Genomic DNA, 23588 nt, shown 5'->3' with positions numbered 1-23588 from the left:
CATTTTATTTTACTATTTTCTAATTTCCCTGTGCCACATGCTCCTTCACCACGGTGTCCAGAACTCACTGATGATCCCAGAAATGTGTTTGCGTTCTTTTAAAAATGTTCACGGTTTATTGACATCTATGGCAGACTGAGCACTGAACTTCCTACCAGGAGTTAAGCCAGCAAACTGGGCTGACATTGTGGTTCTAAGTGAGTGACACAGTGCCAGAGTGGTGCTATTGTAATTTCTTCTTGTGGTTTTCTGGTCAGCATTGAGATCTGATGATCTGATAACCACATTAACACTTTACCCATCGATTGCGTTAACATACAAGATTCTGTTAATCTTCCTTTTGAATATATGGAGACTCCACAGGTTCGGATTTAGATTTATTGATCATGTGTAATATACAGTGAGATGTGTCATTTGTGTTAACAACCAGCCCACCCAAGGATGTGCTGAGGTAGCTCACAACTGGCCCAACATATTCTTACTCCAACATAGCATGCCCACAATGTTCAACACAACAGTGACGACTAAACAAGACATGGCAACAACAGGACAACAAGCCCCTTTCCCACCCTCCTACTCTCACACATACAGAGGCCTCCATACTCCAGGACAGGCTGCCTCCAGGCCTCCAGGCTTTGGCTCTGGATTCTCATCCTCACAGACATCGGGCCTCCAGCTTCCAGTTCTTGGCCCAGACTCACAGGCACCAGGCCTCTGATCTCCAGACAAGCCGATCCAGGGGAGAGTGAGGGGAAAAATTAAATAGAGTGTATTCAGCCAGCATTGGGCAGACCTACCCAGTTGCTGCCCATACACATTGGCATGGGACACAATCCATTTTGGCACTGGGTTCTCATTGGGCTGAGATTATTGGCTCGTGGCCAATGTTTCTGAAGGGTTCATCTGTCACTGTTATCCACTCCAATGGAGAGATATCCTGGATTGTCATGTAAATATTGTAAATACAAGATGGAGTAACTTTTGGGACCACATCTGTTACTATGCTCCATTGCTAACCCTTGCAATCATTCTGGTGTAGGGATCCAGTTTAGTTGTGATTCCTTGTGCTCTACTGGGAATTGCCTTTCAGATCCAGGTCAGCCCAGCTACAGGATCTGAGAGCTTACCAATTTCTATGCAGACTTTGGGCAAAAGGGAGGAGGATATTTTTTTAAATCATTTTGCTTTTGTCTAATGTTTTCAAATGTCTTTGAATATCAAAGCTGCCTTATTACAAGGTGAAAGCTGAATGAAGCTTGAGTCACATGGACACTTCAGATCTTTTAAGTATTAAAGTTTAAAGGATTATAAATCCTGGAATGATTGCAACCTTTGGGCCACCTGGGCTCACACCTACCTGGGCCAGCTGCAGCGGACAATTTAATTTGCTGTCACACCCTGGATGGGATGGTGAGGCTTCATTAACAACACAGGGGGATTTGCCCCCGGAATGTTTATTGTAGGGTTTGGCAAAAGGCTTCTGTCAAAGCCACCAATGAACTTAATGGTTTTTAAGTTTTCTGAAATGCATTCTGGGGGAGAGAGTGATGACATCGAGCACTGACTCGGATTTATTCGAGTGCTGTAAAGGTACAGCGCCTTTAAATTCCCTACATTTTTCAATCAGGGAAGATACCAATCAAGGGCTTTCAGCCAACAACAACTCTGTAAGTTAAACAATTGCTGCTTTTAAGCAAGTCCTTTAGCTCAAGCACTTTAAATGATTAAAAATAATAAACTCATCTGTTCTTTAAATTTCTGCAAGCCTATGTTTATATTAAGCTGAATTGTGATTTATGCTTTCTATTGTACAACTTTATACATTCAATAAACAGATGTTACTTAACAAATCCCTATGAAAATATTTGTTTGCCTTTATCCCTTAAGTGATGGTGACTTAACTGAAAACACAAGTGCTACAAATGATGACACAGGGGACACCAAAACATCTTTTTTCACTTGGTAGTTACTCAGATCCAATTATATTGCCACGCTCCAAAGACAAAGGAGATTTCAAATTCAACTCCTGCTCGTGACTTCAGCTGGTCTCAGCTTAGGCAATGGCTACTGGTGTTGCAATTTACTCTCAATGTTTCTGGTCAATACAGGACCAAGAATGTCAGGACTTTTTACTCGTGATCCCTGGCCAGAGTCATGCGCTGTCACGTGCGACTGTTTGAAGTAGCATTTCAGTTCCGAGACCAAGCCTGGGCTGAAAAAGTAACCAACGCAGGAGGAACATCTGAATTCAAGTCCCATCTTGCCAATTTGGGAACACAATTTTGGTTAATGAAGTAAAAAATAGATTTTAAAAGATGCTTTATGTAGTGGTGCTAATGAAGCAATCAGACTGTGAAGAAAATCATTTGATGTACCTACTATGCCTTCTAGGGAGGAAAATTAGCCATTGTCTCACATAACTCCAGATCCACAAGAATAATGTGAGCTCACACAGACAGCCCTAAAGGGGGTCACCAGCAAGTTATAAACAAAGTCTACATCCCATGAATGCATAAGAGGAACCTCTTCCTGGTATAAATAAATATTAATTGTTTTTATATTATTTTTACACAGTATCAGTCCCTTCCAACTCAGAGACCGCATCATCCAATTATACCAATGTGACCACTTAAACAACTATTAACTGATACATTTTTCTTTGGAATGCAGGAGGAAACCAGAGCACTCACACGAACGTCCAAACTCCTCACAAATAACGACGGGAAATGAACTCAAATCATTGGCACTGTAGCAGCATTTTGCCAACTGCTACGCCACCATGTTGCCCCAGGCATAAACGGGCAAAACGCCCAAGAAAAAGGTGGCCGATGATTAAATAAATAAAAAATATAATAGATAATTTTTAAAAACTGCAAGTACTGAAAGTCTGAGATAAGAATATAAAATGCTGGAAGCACTGAGCAGATCAGGCAGCTGCTGAGGACAGGAAAACAGAGTCAACTAGTCAAGTCAGAAATTTTAACTGCTGCTTATTCCTCATCTGGCGATTGGCCTGCTGGTTGTTTCTACTTTGAAACAAAGAGAACATCCTTTACGGAGCCAGTGCTTCTGATGAATGTTTGCATTCAATTAGGATTTTGTTTCTTTCTTTTAAACCCAGAAGGTAAAGCAAGCATTGCCAAAATATTTTGAAGAAATAACTATGTAATGGAATAACATACATAAAGTGGCGGAGGAACCCAGCAAGTCAGGTAGCATCTGTGGAAAAGAATAAAGAGTCAATGTTTTCAGATGAGACCTTCTTTGGGATGTAATGGAGTTTGTTTAATATAATTTTGTTTTGTTGTGTCCCTTTCTTATACACTTATACTCTCCAATGATATTAATCCTATAACGTCATTGGAGAGCTGGTTTTATTGTGCTCCTGATGCTAAATTGCTGCACAATGTGAATATAAAGTGGTTAAAAATCACTGTATTCTATGCATAATAAGGAGTGAGATGCATTGCCACAGCAACACAAGAGAGGTAAAACATAATTCCTTTCACTCAAAATTACTGGCATAACCTATATAAAATGCCATGCCCAATACAGAATGGTTAAGCCAGAGAGAAACAGAATGATTACAGAAGTCACAGTGGTAACTGTGAAGACACCACACTAAACCCACAAGGAATGTGATGTCAATATTACAGTCAGAATGAAGGAAAGACGGGGTCATGGGTGGAGCTGCTTCTTAAATGGAGCTGTACAGAAGAGCTGTCTGGCACCGCCATTACTCTCCAAACCACAGTGACCCAGGGAGTTGAATACAGACAATAACCTTGCACTAATCTTCTTAGATAGTTAAACAATTCAAGCTGGCATCCACAGGTCATAATACTGCCAATAAATATGACAGCTCCAGCAAAAAAAAACGTTCAATGTGCTTTTCTGCCCAAGTTTTATAGAAGGAATTGCACTGTACAAATAAGACTCTGCTTCCTTTTATTGGTGTTGTTTTAGTATCATCACGTGTATCAAGATAGAGTGAAAAAATGTTGCTTCCTTGCTGTGGAGGTAGATCATACCATGCATTGGCTGGAATGCAGGCTCTGCATTCAATATTATGGTTTCTTTGCATCCACTGGATTCTGAGTCAGTGATCAATAACATCATTAAGACTCAGTATTTAAAGAAATACTTTGTAATTGACCCAAAATCTACAAATCTTGGGGCTCCCAGGAACATACAGCATTATATAAAGGCTTTAGTCATTGCATGCTTGTTGACCCTCTGAAAGAGATACCAATTGATTATCTTCTGATCTGCTTGGCCTTGCTGAAAGTTACCATTGAACATCCATCGTTCCTCCATGTTCAAAATGCATTACAGATTGCAGCGTCTCACCAGGTTAAAAGAAAATTCCCATCCTTCCCCTCTGCCCTCCAGTTAATCACATAAATGCCAGTGAAAACAGTTCCATCTTAAATCATTTACCGTTTTGATTCTTTTCCCCCTCTTCAAATAAAGAGCGAACTTACCTGCCTGATTGGTGGTGATGGAGACGGCAGCAAACTGTCGCGGCACCGAGCTCAGCCCAGACACTCCATTCACTGCCTCGATCTCGAAGGTGTAGTTGGTGTGCGCCAGCAGGTCAACCACCGTCACGGTGGTGTTGGCCAGCCCAGTCTGCCGTGGCACAAACTGAACATTGCCCAGGCAGGGTTCGCACTGCTTGGGGCCAACGTTGCACTTCTTGCAGAAGACGCTGAAGGTAACATCTTTGCGGCCCCCTGCATCAATTGGCCAGCTCCAGTCCAAAATCACCGACGTCTCGTTGATGTTGGAAAACACGTTTCTCGGAATGGAAGGAGGTCCTGAGACCACCGGAGAAAAGGAAAAAATAACAAACAGGAAAGTTGTTAACTGCCACTCCCCTAAAATACAGTAAAACCATTCACCTACAATAAACTCATATAGTTTAAACTGGGGAGGGGGGGAAACGGGGACAGAAATCACTGTGGGCTGGATAGATGCGGAGGAAAACCAGCAGAACCATGTGATCCTTCAGCCAGCAATAATATTTTAATTAAATTTGGCTTACCATAATTTCAGCTTAATCCTTTGAGCCCTCAGACCTTGCTGAATGAATGTATCTGATGTCTGACTTTATTAACAGAAGAAAATACGACACACGAAAAGGATTCATATACGCTCTTAATTTTAATGTGAAATGAACTATTAATCCTTCTCCAACGAGTATTTAAGTATTAGAAGCCCCATAGATTACTGATTAACCCTTGGAATTATGAAGCATAGAGGTACTTTATTGAATTTTTCTTCATTTAATATTCCTTATTTCTATTATATTTGTAAGGCAAGATAATAAACCATTATCCAATAATGCCTGTGGGCTTAGTTTAAGTTGGCATTTGGTAGGTCAATAGTGGCACCAGTTCTTTTATAAATGTTGGTATAAAGCTGCCTCACTTTGCCCACTCATTGGTTCCGTTAAGCCATATGTCTCCGTTGCTTCTGCAATGCCATAACTTTGAGAACTTAATATTTCCTCTACATTCAGTGGTGAGTCCAGTCAGGTGATAAGTAGGCAGGCAGGCAGGTTTGTCTCACATTTCAGCGTTTGAGCACTTTGTGCAATCCACAGAGTGTTACTGAGCTACATTTTCACAGTATTTGTATGGAGGTTGTTGAAATTAAGCCGTGCCATATCAGAACTGAATTTTTTAACACATTGGTATGAAATTCCTCTATCTGCTACTTTAAGGTTCACACCTCAGAAAACAGCAGGGAATGTCAATGGGAATGAATTCAAATGAATATTATAATTATATAAAATCAGAAAAAAAAATAATAAAAAGCAATAACCTAAACATATTGTTAAAGCTTGAAAGTACGAGAAAATTCCAACCAACCACCTAAACAGAAACAGTGACATTGGCTAAATTTAATTTCATTGTAATCTTTAAACTTAGTTTGATGATTTCAAAGTTTGATGCAAGCAGGGCAGTTCAGTGATTACTATCCAGAGCACCACCAGAACTTTCTTGCCAGCAGTCGTCAAACATTGCTTCACTAACTTTAATACTCTTTTTTTCCTAGCTCAGATCTTAAGTCACCCTGGCAACGCAGTCTTCACAGTTCAAATAGTCATCAGTCCTAATACACTGACATTCCAGGGTTTGTTCCTACATTCAATTACAGCATCCGTCCTTCCCGATCTTTCTATTAATAGATTACAAAGCCATTTATGTTCAATATGGGAAGAAAAGGAATGCCCAATAGTCTGAGCTAATAAACAATGCAAAAATGGCAGATTCACTTAAACTGTACACTAATGGGATGGCCAACAAGACAAGAGCATTCAGCGTTCTTTTGGTTCCTCTCAGAAATCAGCATTTTCACTGATGAAACGTCATATCTGATATTGAGTACAGTACAAGAATCAGGAAATGAGGTTGCCCCAGTACAAAACTTTGGCGAGGCCATATTTGGAGTATTATGCTTGGTTCTGGTCACCCCATTACAGGGCATAGCTTTAAGGTGAGAGGAGGAACATATACAAGAGATGTGTGGGACAAATCACTTTACACAGAAAGTGGTAGGTTCCAGGACACATTGGTAATAAATACCACTTCTGACAGTAACAATCAAGAGGCATTTTGATAAACATATGAACAAGAATGGAATGGAGGTATCTGGATCAAGTGCAAGCAGATGGAATTAGTTTCATTTGAGATCATGGTTGCCGCAATTATCGTGGATCAAAGGGCCTATTTTCTGTGTTCCACATTCTTATGTTTCCTTATAACAGAAAGGGAGCCAATCAGCCCATCAAATTGACGCTAGCTCTTAAGGCAATGTTATATGTCCTTTTTCCCCACCCATTTCCCTGTGATCTACTCAGTGTCCTGCGCCTATCAACTCAATTGTGATTCTTCTACCGCCTATTGACAACAACCAATTAACTCTCCAATAACACAGCTTCTGTAAACAGGAGGAAACTGCAGGATGTGGGAGAAAACACATACGGTGATAGAGGGAATGTGCAAGCTACACATCGCCAACACCCAGGGGCAGGATCAAATCTGGGCTGCTGGAGGTGTGAAGCAACACCACTATCTGCTTCACCTATGTGCTACCCTATAAAGTTGCCGATCATGAGGTTCATAGGGAAACTTCACTGGCATGTCAGCTAATGCTGTGGTGACTCCAGTCATTAACTGACACCATAGGCAGCAGAGTAGTGTAGAATCTAACACAGCGCTTTACAATGCCAGTGATCAATTCCGGTCACTATCTGTAAGGAGCTTGTACGTTCCCCACGTGACAGCATAGGTTTCCTCGCACATTCCAGATATATGAGTTAGGGTTGGCAAATTGTGGCCAAGCCGTTCTAGCACCAGAAACATGATGGCACTTGCACATATTCAGACTGTGTTGCTTGTGAACTCAAATGACTATGTTTGATATTTCGATGTATAGATGATAAAACTAATCTAATAAATGTTGTGCCGACCCATGTTATCTCCTCTAGAAACTGCCTGGAGTTTCCTTAGCGCATAGCTCTCTATTTTGCTAAGCTCCATGTACTAATCTAAGAATCTCTTAAAACACCCTATCATATTATCATATCCACTTCCACCACCGCCACTGGCAGTGCAATCCACGCACCCACCACTCGCTGTGTGAAAACTTATCCCTGACAACACCTCGTACCTGTTTCCAAGCACCTTAACACTGTGCCCTCTCCTGTTAGCCACTTCAGCCCTGGGAAAAAGCCTCTGACTATCCACACAATCAATGCCCCTCATTATCTTAAACACCTCTATCAGGTCACCTCTCATTCTCCATTGCTCCAAGAATAAAAGGACAAGTTCACTCAACCTATTCCCATAAGGTACGCCCTCCAATCCAGGCAACATCCTTGTAAATCTCCTCTGCACTCTCTCTATAGTATCCACATCCTTCTTGTAGTGAGGCGCCCAAAACTGAGCACAGTACTCCAAGTGGGGTCGGACCAAGTTGTAATGTTACCACACGGCTCTTGAACTCAATCCCACAATGAAAGCCAACACACCATACACCTTCTTAACAACACTGTTAACCTGTGCAGCAGCTTTGATTGTCTAATGGACACAGACCGCATGACCTCTCAGATCCTCCACACTGCCAAGAGTATTACCAGTAAAACTATTTGAATTATTTAACTTGGTTGCTTATAATCAGAGAGGAATTCATTCCATCTTGATGCCACCTTGGTCACAATCAGTCTCTACTGGACCTGATGATGCTTTGGATCGGCTGCATTCAAATAAACCTGTTCACAGCACCAGTGCTAGTTGATAAATTGCCTTCTCGACAGGACAACAAACAGTAAAACCACGTAAAATATGGCACCGGCTAAATATAACGAGATGTGAACTATTATGTACTAAAGTGTTATGTTTGGGCTTAAACATGGTAATAGAGAGAACAAAGTGTACAGTCTGCCTCAAAACAGTAACATTTGGAGGAATTTAATTTACATCATATTCCCTTGTAACCAGCAGGGTTCAATTAATGAGACCTCTGCAATGTTGCAGTTGTCTTTGGTCATGACCTTTTGTCACACAAACCAATTCATTAAGACAGTTTGATAGGTTTATTGGTGTATTACTGCCTTAGACATACTCCAACATATTTTTCTTCAGATGGTAGGTTTCTGCTGCCCATGCCCTTGTTCCTCAGGGTAGAGTCTAATGGAGAGATACTTGGCCAAGTCCAAACACTAACCATCATTGATGTCATCAGATTGAGACCTTTCCTGAGATTCTATATGCCTTTTAATGGGCAATCTTTGCAATAACTTTGCAGAAGTTTCCAATCAGTCCATTTTCTTCAGCACAGTGGGAAATTATTTCAATAAGTGGCAGATTCTATGGCTTTGGGGTTTCCTCTCTCATTTAACAGAGCAAACTTCATTCATTTCCTTCACAGGCTTTGTGTATTGCTGTTCAAGGTCAGGACTATTGGTTCCACATTTGAGCAAAGGCTTCAGTGGGAACACTCTGTCCCAGAATTCATTCTTTACTGTAACAATGTGGATGACCTTTATGGGGTAAGTGGTAGTGGGAGTGAATTCATCTGCAGAGCACTGTCCAGAATGGGGTGTGAAATTTTTATATCAGCATCAGTGTCATGGTTGCCAAAATCAAGTGTAAATGCATTTTCAGCCATCCCTCAGGTCATCTGTGAGCTCAGACTGATTAATGATTCTTCTGAGAAAATGCAAAACCTGCTGTAGGTGGTGGATGCAGACCTTGATGTAGTAGGGGGAAGATTGATCTTAAAGATACAGAATGGTAGCAGGCCCTTGCAGCCCAATGAGTCTGACCTGTTCGGTTACTGTACACCCATGTGACCAAGTGACCATGTGACCTAGTAATCTGTGCACCTTTGGAATGTGGAAGGAAACTAGAGCTCCCAAAGGAAACCCATATGGTCACAGGGAGAACTTTCAAACACCTCACAAACAGTGGTGAATTGAAACCGCGATGCTGGTGCATTAATCATGTTGCACTAACCACTAAACTACCGTGGCGTCACTATTTGTTTAGAATAATGCAATCTCCTTCAATTGCTTGCACTTGACCTCGACATGTTCCTGTCATGGATACTCAGTGGCCCTTACCTTCTTTAATCCAACAGTCTGTCCCGTTTTAGCAAAGCCACTGGAGAAAATCTAGTTCCAAACTTCTCATTGCCTCACTGCCCCCCTACCCTTACACAAACATAGACACTCGGTGCCCCTTACCTTCTTGAATCCAATAGTCTGTCCAGTTTTAGCAAAGCCACCGGAGAAAATCTAGCTCCAGGCTTCACATTGCCTCACTGCTTTCCTCTCATGAACTTGTCACACAAACCACACACATCTGGCTAATCAGCAAACGTAATTGGCTCAGACTAGAAAAGTGATTCTGAAAAGAATACATTTTATAAATATGCATGTATAGAAACTTAACTTTGTATACAACACACTTGCAAATACCTTATGAAGCTGCAATTCTATGTTTCTTCCTCTCATACCAGATACAATCCTACACCCATAATTTCATCTAAGGTTGAGGCAGACTGTCATCTTCTGAGCTGGGAAGATTGTCCATAGAGAGCTCCCCCTGTACCTCTGCAGAGGTGAACCCAGCTGTCACAAGAACACGAGAAAATAAGGTCACTTGGCCCCTGAAACATATCCTGACACACTGTATGATCCTGGCTAATGTACCCAAAGCATCACTTCCTCTCTTGTGCTAGAGATTCTACATCCTCTGCAAGAAGAAGTTCCTTTACATCTCTGTATATCTAAGTGTTGCATCAACAACAGGCAATAAATGAGCCGGTCTGTGGAGGTGACAGAATATGCAAGAAGAAGACTTCCATTTCCTAGTTCCCCCGTGAATGAGCCTTCTCATGGTTGCCTCATTATAGGAAGGATGTGGAATTTTTAGAGAGGGTGTAGAGGAGATTTACTAGGATGCTGCCTGGATTACAGAGTATGCTTTATGGGGAAAAGTTGAGCAAGCTTGGGGTTTGCTCTTAGAAATGAGGGAGGATGAGAGGTGTACAATGTGATGATAGGCACTGATACTGTGCATAGCAAATGACCTTTTTCCCAGGTCAGCACCATCTAATATAAGAGGGCATGCTTTTAATTTTCACTGGAGCAAAGTATGGGGAGGGGAATGGGAAAGGTCAGGTACTTTTGGAACATAGGGAGTGTTAAGTGCTCTGCTGGTAAGGGGAGAGGTGATGGTAAAGGCAGAGCAGAACTGAACACAACACACCAAGTGTGATCGAACTAGAGTTTTATAGAGCTGCAAAACTATCTCATGGCTCTTGAATTCAAACCACAAACCAATACACCATACGCTTTCTTAACCACCATATCAACTTTAAGGAATCTATAGACATGGACTCCGAGATCCCATTGTTCTTCCACTTTGCTAAGAACCCTGACATTGACCTTGTACTCTTCGTTCAAGATTGACCTTCTAAAGTGCATCACTTCACACTTTCTGGATTCAACTCCATCTGCCACATCTCAGCCCAGCTCTGCATCCTACCAATGTCCCTTTGTAACCTACAACAACCTTCTACACTATTCATATGACAACCAACCATCATGCCAACTGCAAACTTGCTAACCCACACATCCACTTCTTCATCCAAGTCACTTATAAAAATCACAAAGATCAAAGGTCCCAGAATAGATGTCTGCGGAATACCATTACTAAAAACCATCAATCAAAATACATTCCATTTACCATCACCTCTGCTTTCTGTTGGAAAGCCAATTCCAAATCCATACAGCCAAGTTTCCCATGCCTCTGTACTTTTTGAGACTATCATGGGGAACCTAGTCAAAAGCTCTTCTAAAATCCACATACAACACATTCTACCTTCATCAATTTCCTTTGTTACTTCCCTGAAGAAGTCAATTAGGCTCTTAAACCGGTGACCCCTGTTTCCATCCAAGGGGTCAGTGTGGACATGGTGGAGGATTACGAATTGACAATAAACTGGACTGGTCAAAGATCACTAAGGCTGTCTACAAGAAGGGTCAGAGCCATCTCTATTTCCTGAGGAGACTGAGGTCCTTTAACATCTGCCGGACAATGCTGAGGATGTTCTACGAGTCTGTGGTGGCCAGTGCCATCATGTTTGCTGTTGTGTGCTGGGGCAGCAGGCTGAGGGTAGCAGACACCAAAAGAATCAACAAACTCATTCGTAAGGCCAGTGATGTTGTGGGGGTGGAACTGGACTCTCTGACAGTGGTGTCTGAAAAGAGGATGCTGTCCAAGTTGCATGCCATCTTGGACAATGACTCCCATCCACTCCATAATGTACTGGTTAGGCACAGGAGTACATTCAGCCAGAGACTCAGGAAATGCAACACTGAGCATCATAGGAAGTCATTCCTGCCTGTGGCCATCAAACTTTACAACTCCTCCCTCGGAGTGTCAGACATCCTGAGCCAATAGGCTGGTCCTGGACTTATTTCCACTTGGCATAATTTACCTATTATTATTTAATTATTTATGATTTTATATTGCTATATTTCTACACTATTCTTGGTTGGTGCAACTGTAACAAAACCCAATTTCGCTCGGGATCAATAAAGTATGTCTGTCTGAGGCCAACCTGGTCCTTACAAAGACACACTGGCTATCCTTACTCAGACTGTGTTTCTTCAAATGCTCATAAATACTGTCTCTAAGAATCCTCTCCAATAGTTTGTCCACCACTAATAGAAGACTCATTGGACTATAATTCTGAGGATTATCTCTAATAACTTTCTTTAACAAAGGAATAACATTTTCCATTGCCCAATCTTCTGGTAATATTCCTGGGGCCAGTAAGGATACAAAGATCATGCAAACTCCTCTACATGCATGAGTACATAGTATGTCTGCCATGCCTGCCATTAAATGAAATCAAATTATTAGAAAGAGGTGACAATGGGTCGGAAGGTGTTGAATCATTGTGGATAAAACTAAGGAACTGCAAGGATAAATAGACCCTGATTGGTGTTGTATACAGACACTGAAACAGAAGTAAGGATGGGGGTCTACAAATTACAAGATTACATTTATGGCTTTGTCACAAAGTTTTCAGGTGATATGAAGATAGGTGGAGAGGCAGGTAGTCTTAAGGAAGTAGAGAGGTTACAGAAGGATTTAGACAGATTAGGAGAGTGGGAAAAGAAATGGCAGATGGAATATAGTCAATGCACACAAAATGCTGGAGGAATCCAGCAGGCCAGGCAACATCCATGGAAAAGGTACAGTTGATGTTTCAGGCTAAGATCTCTCAACAGTCCCAAAACGTCGACTGCACTTTTTTTCCCATAGATGCTGCCTGGCCTGCTGAGTTCCTCCAGCATTTAGTGTGTGTTGCTTGGATTTCCGGCATCTGCAGATTTTCTCTTGTTTGAGATGGAATACAGTGTTGGGAAGTGTATGGTCATGCACTTTGATAAAAGAAATGAAAGGTTGATTATTTTCAAAATGGAGAGAAAACTGAAAAGCCTGAAGTACAAAGTGACATGGGAGTCCTTGTGCAGGGTTCCCTAAAGCTTGAGTCTGTGGTGAAGAAGGCAAATGTAATATGAGTATTAATTTCAAAAGGACTAGAATATAAAAGCAAGCATGTAATGTTGAACCTTTATATAGTACTGATGAGGCCTCACAGAGTATTATGAACAGGTTTGGGCCCCTTATCTTAGAATGGATGTGCTAAAACTGAAGAGGGTTCAAAGGAGATTCAAGAAAATGATTCCAGGATTGAATGGCTTGTCACATGAAGAGTGTTTGATCGCCTTGGGCCTGTATTCACAGGAATTCAGAACAATGAGGGGTGACCTAATTGAAACCTATCGAATGGTGAAAAGTTTTGATAGAGTGGATGTAGAGAGGATGTTTCCTGTGGTGGGAAAGTCTAAGACCAGAGGACACAGCCTCAGAATAGAGGAGCAAACATTTAGAATGGAGACGACGAGGCATTTCTTTAGTCAGAGAGTGGTGAATCTGTGGAATTTTTTTTGCCACTGGCAGCTGTGGAGACCACGTATTTATGTATATTAAAGGCAGAGGTTGATAGATTCATGATTGGTCAGAGCATCTTATGGTCTTATGATCTCACACATCGTCCCAGCTGCTTCAGGAGCACTCTGCCGTATAATATCCCCTAAGAGAAGCATGGGCCGGCAGGTGGTGTAGTGGCATTAGCACTGGACTTCAGGCGAATGGTCCTGAATTCTTATCTGGCTGGGTGCCGACCTGGGCAGCAACAATATCTGCATGGAACAAAGGCCTGGCAATCTGCTTCTGTATCTTGTTTCGAAAACCCTACGGACAACTGCACTATCCACAGGGTCGCCATGAATCGACATTGACCCTAGGCACTCAATAACAACGTCAAGGAGAAGCATATACTTCTGTCTCTGGCTGAGGAAATTTTGGAGGATACTGCGTTCTCTAGTGTGGGCAATCCAAATGGTGTGGGCTTCTGCTCATTTGTAAATAGCAAAGCACCATATGAAAATCTCATTCTATCGGGGGTCACAACTTTGACACATTTCTCTGCATTACAACAAGTACTAATGAAACAATTTTTTTATACTTTTGTTACCATGTCTTTGTTCAATTGCATACTAAACCTACTGCTGCTCTAAAATGATATATCCTTCTTGAGATTGCAGGATTTGACCTCCTGAAGAAGCACCATTATCCAGACCTACAGATCCACTCCATTAACGTAATCACAATGCCCACCCCACACAGTCTTTGTACAGTGAACTTGAGCCTCACTTTCTTGGTGTCGATTGCAGTTTTCTTTGATTTGTCACCAAAATTTATAATCTCCCAGATGCCCTTACACTCCATGATACTAGTGGATCCAGGACCAGTCTTGTTGCTTGATGTGTTTGGTACCCATTTTACACTCCCCCTTTGGAGTGCAGGCATCTTCCGAGTCCACTAAATTGAAACTTACAATATCCAAACTGAAGTTGAGCTGTGCATGTAATCAGCATCCCCACATGTCTCAATTAGTCAGAAAGCCTAAAACTAAAATGCTAACTGAGCAATTTATTTATAAATATTTCTTTGCAAAGTAAATCAGATTCACCCTTAGCCAGGATGCTGAGATGCCAGCATTCAGTTTAGGGAAAAAAGAAAAAGAGTGAAATGATACATTTGGACAGAAATTTAGCTTGTTTTTTTTTAAGAGTGTTTGCTGAGAGTGGGCATCAAAGGATACCTTCTAGCTATCCACCTTCCCCTTCCCACCACCTTTTTTTATTCTGGCATCTTCCCCCTTTCTTTCCAGTCCTGAAGAAGGGTCTCGGCCCAAAACGAAATTTCCATGGTGCTGCCTGACATGTTCGTTTCGTCTGGCATTTTGTGTGTGTTGCTCTGCATACTGTTTCAGAACATGCAGCTAAGCTTGAATAGAATGGGAAACTGTGGTTCTGAGCAAAAAGCTCAGATCTTGCATTGTTTAACATAGTTTTATAAAACTGTGACGGATCTGATAGGCTAATATATGAAGAACTATTTCACCAATTGTGGGTTCAGTGATATGTGGGTTTCCATAGTAGAGGGAAGAGTGAAGACTGAACAATAACACAAGGATCATTTGTAACTGGAATGGCCGAGGCAGAGATCAATACAATTTCTAAGGGAAATCAAATAATTCTTTGAAGCAGGGGAAGATATCAGAGATGACAAATTCTTTCATGTAGTGTGACACTTTGTGTGCTGTGTGCTGTATTTGCCATATAATGGCCCTGACACAGATACACAGCAGGAGTTCAATTCATTGAGCACATACAGAGATGTCTAATGAACTACATGTATAAAATTCACTTCAGCATCCTAAAGCCATGTATGAGGGACGGTCTTAACTGGAACATTAGACCATAAGACAGAGGAGCAGAATTCAGTCATTCGGTCCATCGAGTCTGCTCCACCATTCTATCATGGCTGATTTATTATCGCTTTCAACCCCATTTTTATGTCTTCTCCCTATAACCTTTGACACCCATATCAGTTAAAAACCTATTAACCTCTGCTTTAAGTATACCCAATACTTGGCCTTCACAGCCACCTCCAGCAATGAAGACCACCCTCTAGCAAAAGAAATTCTTCCTCATCTCTGTTTTAAAGGGACGTCCTTCTATTCTGAAGCTATCCCCTCGGATCTTAGATTAATCCACCATAGGAAACACCTTTTCCACGTCGACTCAACATAGGCCTTTTAATATTTGATTGGTTTCAATGAGATCCCCTCTCATTCTTCTAAACGGCAGTAAGTACAGGCCAAGAGCTATCAAACGCTCCTCATATGTTAACCATGTCACTTACAATGCCAGCACATTTTTTCTTAGAAAAGGGGCTCAAAACTGTTCACAATACTTCAAGTGCAGTCAGACCAATGCCTTATAAAGTCTCAGCATTGCATCCTTGATTGCATACATTGTGGCCTTCTTTAGGCTTAGGTTGTTTGCACAGTGCAGATAAAGCTCTTGACCTTCAGGCTGGCTGGACCTCTTCCATTCCTATACCACTGTTCAGGTCACTCAGAGCTCCCTGGAGTTGCCATACAGTTCAGGTATCTGGCCAACTCTCCCCTGCAGGCCACAATGCTATCACAGGTCTGCTTTTCCAACAGCGTTCCATTGTGTTTCTGGGTTGAACCTCAGCTGAGTCTGTGCCCAGTTTGCATTCCACTGCTCCTCACCTTACATATCCCACCCTCCCCATCGTGCAATCATTTGTCTGAACTCCAGTCCAAAGCATGCAACTTCACTCTCAATTCCTGATGCCACTACCTCTGAAGTCTGTCCTCCAGCTTTACACCCTTTTGACGTCCATCTGTCGCCCTCTTCCTCCCCACATTCCGCAGCATATTTGATTTCTTCTGTCAGCCTGTCTGAGTATTAGTGTGTGTAAGCTTATGCTACACACATGATTCCTTGAGCCTCAAATACAAGTAAATGGGACTGAGAGAAGGCGCTTAGAAACACACATTGCCTCCAATCCCTCACTCTTGCTGTGCCAGTGTAACATGCTGGTTTACAATGAAGAATTCCCCAATTTAGGTTTTTGAAGGAAATTGGGTGACATGTCAGTGGAATTCCCTTTGCATCTTTCCAACAGTGGGCTGGCTTAGGAGGGTAAATGTTTGTTATAAGCACAGTGGATTCTGGTGAAATGGGACACATTGGGACCAGTACATTTTGGCTCAATTAATCAGCTAAGTTTCATGGAAATAGTTTGAAACGTATAAACAAAGCAAACTATCATTTAACTGCATTTCAGATTATGTATTTAAATAAAATATGGAATAATTGGAATGCTATTAATACTAGTACAGTACTATAAAATTGCAGATTAGTTCCTAATAGTTAGTGATGGAGGAACTAATTCAGTGCATGCTGCAATGTTCTTTTGATTGACTTTAAATTTTAAAAAATCCAATGCACACATAGTGTAAAACAAGGACATCTTGAACGAGTGCATCATTCAAATCTTCATTTTCATTGTAACATTCAAGATGATTGTCGTTACCTTCAAATTCTTCATTGAACCTAACTTGCTGAAGCAGTAAAATCATTTCAATTTCAGTCCTGGCTGTATCTGGCATCTCCAAGCCTGATTCCCTTAAAACCGCAGTGAGCAGAGCAGTCCTGTATTGTCTTACTGTTTATTTTTTTCAACTATCAGTGACAACATTACTGCTTGTTGAACACAAGCACACAATTGATGCTATTTAAAAGCTTTCTCTCTCAAACCACAGCATAGTGCTCGTAGACACACAAGTTCACAAGACTGAAGCTAGTTAGAAACTCTTCAGCAAGTCTCCTGTCTCAATTAAGTTGAGAAATGTCCCAAATAAACAAAGGGAATCCCAGTTACTTGTTCGATAGTCTTTGTTCTTTAAGAGTGGTCCCAAATAAGGGCTGCTCCAATTAACCAATTAACCAGAATCCTCTGTATTCACGTTTTTAAAGTAACTTTAGAAATATGCATGAAAAAATAAACATTGATATTAAAATAATTATTTCCTTTACTATCCACAGTGGTAGTGATCACCAAAGATTTATGTGCAGACTTGATTATAGATCCTAAAGATCCATAGCTCCATAATAAGCTTCTTAATTCTAATGATTGAAATACTGCTGAAATCATCTCTCATCTACAGAACACATTGCCAGTGGTATTGATTTCAATGTCATTGTAAGGCTGTGATAGTTGTGAAACAGAACACTTTTCCTGTCACAGCCAGAGAGCGCTGGGATAGGCAATATTACAAAGAGACTAAGACCAAGTGGGAGAGAAATACTCACGAGTGCAAGCCATGGAGATGGGATCCTTGTCCGCCCTGAAGTAGTTCCTGTCGCAGCTACAGAGTATAGACCCTGCCTCTTGAGCGTGGCTGTGAGGAGGACACTTGGCACACTTAACATTTCCAGCAAAAGCTTTGTAAAACCCAGGTTTGCAGGCTGATGGGAAAAGAAAAATAGCTTCCATTTACTCATGCACTAGAGCATTTAAATCTTGCAATAAAATACAGGTCATCTATCACTGGCAAAACAACACTTTGTGGTTTGCTGCTGAGAGAAAAGGTATGACATAGGAGAACGCCAAGGCTAAAGAAAGCACAAAGAAGACTTGATAATTTAGGCGGAGAAAATTTACAAGGATATTACTGGGACTTGAGGAAATGAGTCACAGGGAAAGATTGAACAGGTTAGGACTTTATTCCTTTGAACGTAGGAAAATGAAGGGGAATTTGAAAAAGGTACATAAAATTATGAGGAGTACATATAGGGTAAGCACAAATAGGCTTTGTTCACTGAGGTCGAGTGAGACTATAATTGGAGGTCATGGGTTAAAAGTGAAAGGTAAAATGTTTAAGGGGAACATGAGGGTGATCTTCTTCACTCAGAGGGTGTAAGAGGGTGGAATGAGCAGCCAGTGGTAGTGATGGATGCAGTTTTGATTTCAACATTTAAGAGAAATTTGGATAGGTAAATTGATGGATAGGGTCTGGAGGGTCATAGTCCAGTTGCAGACCTATGGGACTAGGCAAAATAACAGCTCAGCTTGAACTAGATAGGCCCAATGGCTTGTCTCTGTTGCTCTAAGTCAATGCACTATGATGATGTCATACTTAGTCTTAATGGCCTTAGTCTATGGGATGATGTATAAAGTGTGGTAGCTGGGGTGGTCCATGTCCATTGTCCTTATGAGCACTAAATCCTGGGATTTGCTCCAGATTCATTATGTGCTGGTAGTTGTCATTTGTATTCTTAGAAAATTAATTCCTACTGTAGCTCAGAGAAGCAAACTTTTCAGATCACAGACTGCAGCCATTATTAACACAATGAACTCCTGGTGGATTTCTTCCTGTATGTTCTACTCATTATTTGAATTGAATTTCACCACATTGGGTCTTCTATAAAACAAGTTCATTTTTATTAACATCTCAGTAGAACAAAGGTTTTAATGATAAAACTCCAACTAAAAGGTCCTGAAATATCTGTGGAGATTTGTCTAGTTTACTGTTCTGTTTTGCTCAGAGTCCATTTGGACGGTAGCCCAAAACAAAAATTGAAAACGTGAAACTCATCACAGGTTGCCCAAGACCTGGCTGACCTGAAAGCAAATCTAGAGTGATAATGAAAGAGAAAACCTAATGCACTCGAAGCCATTTGGCTTGTCATGTCAATGCTGCTCAACAATGAGCTACTCAATCTAATCTAATATTCTAGCACTAGATCTATGATTAGAACATGATAATAGGCTAATCATCTTGGTCAGCATGTATAAGTTGAGCCAAAGGCTTTTTTCTGTTCTGTATAACTCTGTGAACCTTTAAGTATGTAATCCAATGCTGGTCAAATGTGTACGTTTTACCACCTTTTCAGGCTTCCAAACCTGTCCTGCTTTCTCTGAATGAACAAGAAGTTCATGGCCCACTCTATGAAACACCTATGATGCCAGGACACTGAAGCTGTTGAGCATTACAAATTGTTAGTGTGGCTGTGAAGCAAAGGCAGGGTGTGTGCCCAGGAGATCCACTTTGGCTTACAAGTGGAACTGTTTAATTGAATCTAGCTGCCTTGCATTTTTGAATCACCTTTACAGATAACGTTTTAAATCAAGTGCCCTCAGGAAATTTTTATCCCCATACTGTAGGAGGACAAAATGTGATAGAGTTTGTCAAATGTGTTCAGGAAAGTTTCCTTAATCTGTACATAGAAGTCCCAATACTTGATCTCCTATAAAGGAATGAGATAAGGTAGGCAACTGAAGTTTGTGTAGGGGAACACGATACATCCAGTGATCATAATGCCATTAGTTTCAAGGTAATTATGGAAAAGGATAGGTCTGGTCCTTGGGTTGGAATTCAAAATTGGAGAAAAGGAGAAGTTTGATGGTATCAGAAAGGATCTGGCAAGTGGATTGGGACAGGTTGTTTGGCAAAGGTGTACTTGGTTGGTGGGAGTCCTTCAAAAGTGAAATTTTGAGTATACAAAGTTTCTAAGTCCAATTAGAATAAAAGTGAGGATAACAGGTTTAGGACACCTTGGTTTTCAAGAAATACTGAGGCCCTGGTTAAGAGAAAAAAGGGGTGCATCGCAAGTATAGGCAGGTAGGAACAAATTAGGTACTTGATGAGTAGAAAAAATGCAAGAGAATATTCAAGAAAGAAGTGAGAATGACTAAAAGAAAGTATGGCATTGCTCTAGCAAACAAGACAAAGAAGATTCTTAAAGGCTTCTACAGATTTGTTAAGAGCACATGGGTTGCAAGGGACAAAATTGGTCCTCTGGAAGATCAGAATGGCAATGTATGCATGGAGCCAAAAGGGATGGGGGAGAACTTAAATGGATTTTTTTCATCTATTTTAACTCAGGAGATGAACACATAGTCTGCAGAAGTGTGGCAAAGTAACTGTGAGGTCAGGGACCCTATACAGATTACAGAGGAGGAGGGGTTTGCTGTCTTGAGGTAAATCAGTGTGGATAAATCCCCAGGGCCTGGCAAGGTGTTCCCTCAGACCCTGTGGGAAACTTTACAAGGATGTTGCCATGACTGGAGGACCTGAGTTATAAGGAAAGATTAAACAGGTTAGAACTTTAATCCCTAGAACACAGAAGACTGAGGGGAGATTTGATAGAGGTATACAGAATTATGAGGAGGATAGAGGGGTAATTATGAGGGGTAAATGCAAACAGGCTTTTTCCACTGAGGTTGGGTGAGACTACAACTCTAGGTCATGGGTTAAGTGTGAAAGTTCAAGTGTTTAAGGGGAGCATGAGGAGAATCTTTTCACTCAGATGGTGGTGAGAGTGTGGAATGAGCTGCCAGCACAAGTAGAGGATGTGATTTTGATTTCAATGTTCAAAGGAATTTTGGATATGTACGTGGATGCATTAGGATCGTGGTCGGTGTGCAGATCGACGGGACTAGGCTTGGTACAGACTGGATGGGCCAAGAGGCCTATTTCTGTGCTATAGCTTTCTAAGACTCCAATTACTTCCCTGGAATTATTCGGATAGCTCTACTCTGAAGCTTTGCCAGTGAGCTTAGGAGAAATTCTAAACACTCCGGAACGTTGAAGTCGAATTGACAGTCTAAAGAGGAATTCTGAGCACTCAGCATACCTGTCACCAGAACAAAATGAAACCACATCTCCAGGAATGCACGGAATAAAGTACCACTTGACGTGGGTCACCAGAGGTTACAGCACCATGTCATTTACTTTACGTCACGGCAGCCTGACTTAGGACTGCCTTTACTGGCCTTGCTGAGGAAGAACCTCAGCATCAATCACAATTACAAGGAGCACAGCATCAATGAAAATCTAGCCCTGGTTTAAAATAAATATGCCTGGCAGACTGAAATGTGAACAGCGCTGTTAAAGAAAAGGCTGCAATTACATCTACTCAGTGAATTATTCATTTTAATATCCTGGTGCTTTTCGCAGTCTTTGCGATTGTCCAGAAGATAAGGGATGTGTGTAATAACTAAGTCTGTTTTATTTTAAGGATGTTTCTTTGTATCCATAACCAAATCTTTTTTTCTCTTTTCTGCTTAAATAAATATGGCATAGGTGCTGTTATGTGCTGCATACTTCCTGCTAGGAACCTGGAGAGATGATTCTCAGCCAAAACTCCAAGAAACTTCACGCAATAATTCTGCTGCCTGGGTTTCCTTGGCTAAATGAGAGCGTGCCCAGATTTATGGTCATCTGCTACATCCTGAATGACTTTACCGTCGTGAAGGCCGAAGCTTTGAACACCGAGAGTACAGGGGCAGGAGAAGGGTGATCGGTATCAGGGAAGCGAGGAGAAGCAGAAATGCTATCCAGCATCAGTACTCGGGCTGGCAAAGCACTTTAACTGTACTGCATCCAAAAGCAGCTCACAGCAGTCTCCCACCCAGCTCTAATACAACCACACCCCCACAGTCCTCATCACTACAGACATTGCTAATTGCCTTCCTTTACTTCAACCTTAACCGCTTTTCTCACTTCTCTGCAAATATAAAAGCCAAGAAAAATTCACAACAGGAAGCAAACATATCCCACCAATCGGTTCCATCTGTAAATAAAGGATAACAAAATACTTCAGAAACACCTTTACACAATCTTTCTCTGTCTGTCTGCTAATTTTGTTTCTTAACCCATGTGATGCAATACTTGTTTACTCTTTACTAGTGCTGAGGGCAGAATGGCGTTGAGCTAACTCTGCAGTGTATACCTTCATATGGGGAATGAATGTGAGCATAATTGAGTTAGAGAGCTTGGCTGGAGAGTGCACTGACTTGTAAATCGAGCAGCTTGTCCCAGCTATCTGTGTGTATGCATAAAGTGATTGACAAGAAGCCGACACCTCCCGTGGAGTCAAAGCCGCTCTCTGAGTTCGCCTCAGTACTCATCGGGAGGACAGGGTTCAGGAATAACGTGAGGTTTTGTAAGCTACGGTCAGCAAAGCGTGCATCTCTGAACTCCATTCCTCCATTGCTTCCAATGACAACATCTGCTTCTGATGGTGTTCCTAGACACCCTATCCACATAAGGCTGACAAATGGGCAGACAGGCCCCTGCACTGTCAAACGCTTGATGCAAGTTGAAGCTGCACTTGACTATGTTCTGCAACAATGAGCACAATTCTGCAAGAATTCAAGCAAAACATTTAGTAGATCAAAAAGAAAACGGGCAAATTATTTTAAGGAATGGAGATAAGTGTGGGAGTGTCCGACCCACCAGCATGAGTGTGAAATGTTGTGGGGAACAATAACCCTCCGAAATTTACCTCCAACCTGATGGCATGAATATCGATTTCCCCTTCTGGTAATTTGTTTTCCCTCTCCCTCCCCTCTTCTCTTTTCCCCTCTCTGGCCTTTTACCTTTCTTCACTTGCCTATCACTTCCCCTGGGTCCACTCCTTCTCCACTTTCTTCCCCTAAGAGGTTCCTTCTTCTCCTGCCCTTTACCTTTCCCACCCAATTGGCTTCACCTATTACCTTCTAGCTAGCCTCCTTCCCCGACCCCACCTTTTTATTCTGTTGTCTTTTCCCCTTCCATTCCAGTCCTGAAAAAGGGTCTCGGGCCAAAGTGTTGACTGGTTATTAATTTCCATGGATGCTGCCAGACCTGCTGAGTTCCTCCAGCATTTTGTGTGCGTCGCTATAGATTTGGCAGTTGGAAAGGTTAATGATAAATTGGTGCTCTGGGCTTTATTGGTAAAACGGCTACTTTGCCCTTTATCCTGATCAGAGAACACGGTAAACCCAGCCAAGGAGTGATTGAGCACAGATGGGGGATCTCCTGCTGCCTCTCCGTCCTGCCAGCAACAGACACAACACATTAGGTGGCAAAACACTACCTGCCTGATGCTCATTGTGAGCCCTGAGGTGGCGTAGGTAGATGCAGTGTTGTCGTGGTAACTGAGCCACTGATCTCAGCGTATGGCTGGTTCCACACAATGCTTAAAAGCACGCCGTCTTAATGAATAAGGCAGTCGCTGATCGTTACATGAAGAGTTTTTGTGTAACTCAGTGTGTCAAGGA

The 23588-nt window shown here is 41.7% G+C and overlaps 1 protein-coding gene across 2 annotated transcripts in view; it reads right to left on the bottom strand.

Annotated features, from left to right (window-relative positions):
• The window catches only part of epha3 (eph receptor A3), a 268476-nt gene that overhangs the window by 91260 nt on the left and 153628 nt on the right, over positions 1–23588 (bottom strand). For both annotated transcript variants that reach the window (XM_059968667.1, XM_059968668.1), the window contains exons 4-5: positions 17852–18007; positions 4485–4820 (exon numbers count right to left, since the gene is read on the bottom strand). In XM_059968667.1, coding sequence (XP_059824650.1) covers positions 4485–4820; positions 17852–18007 — 492 coding nt within the window. The remainder of the gene's footprint in view (positions 1–4484; positions 4821–17851; positions 18008–23588) is intronic.

The sequence above is a fragment of the Hypanus sabinus genome, chromosome 4 (assembly GCF_030144855.1).
Source record: "Hypanus sabinus isolate sHypSab1 chromosome 4, sHypSab1.hap1, whole genome shotgun sequence".
NCBI lineage: Eukaryota > Metazoa > Chordata > Chondrichthyes > Myliobatiformes > Dasyatidae > Hypanus > Hypanus sabinus.
Note: the sequence above shows the minus strand (reverse complement) of the source record. Positions and strands in the feature narration are given on the sequence as shown.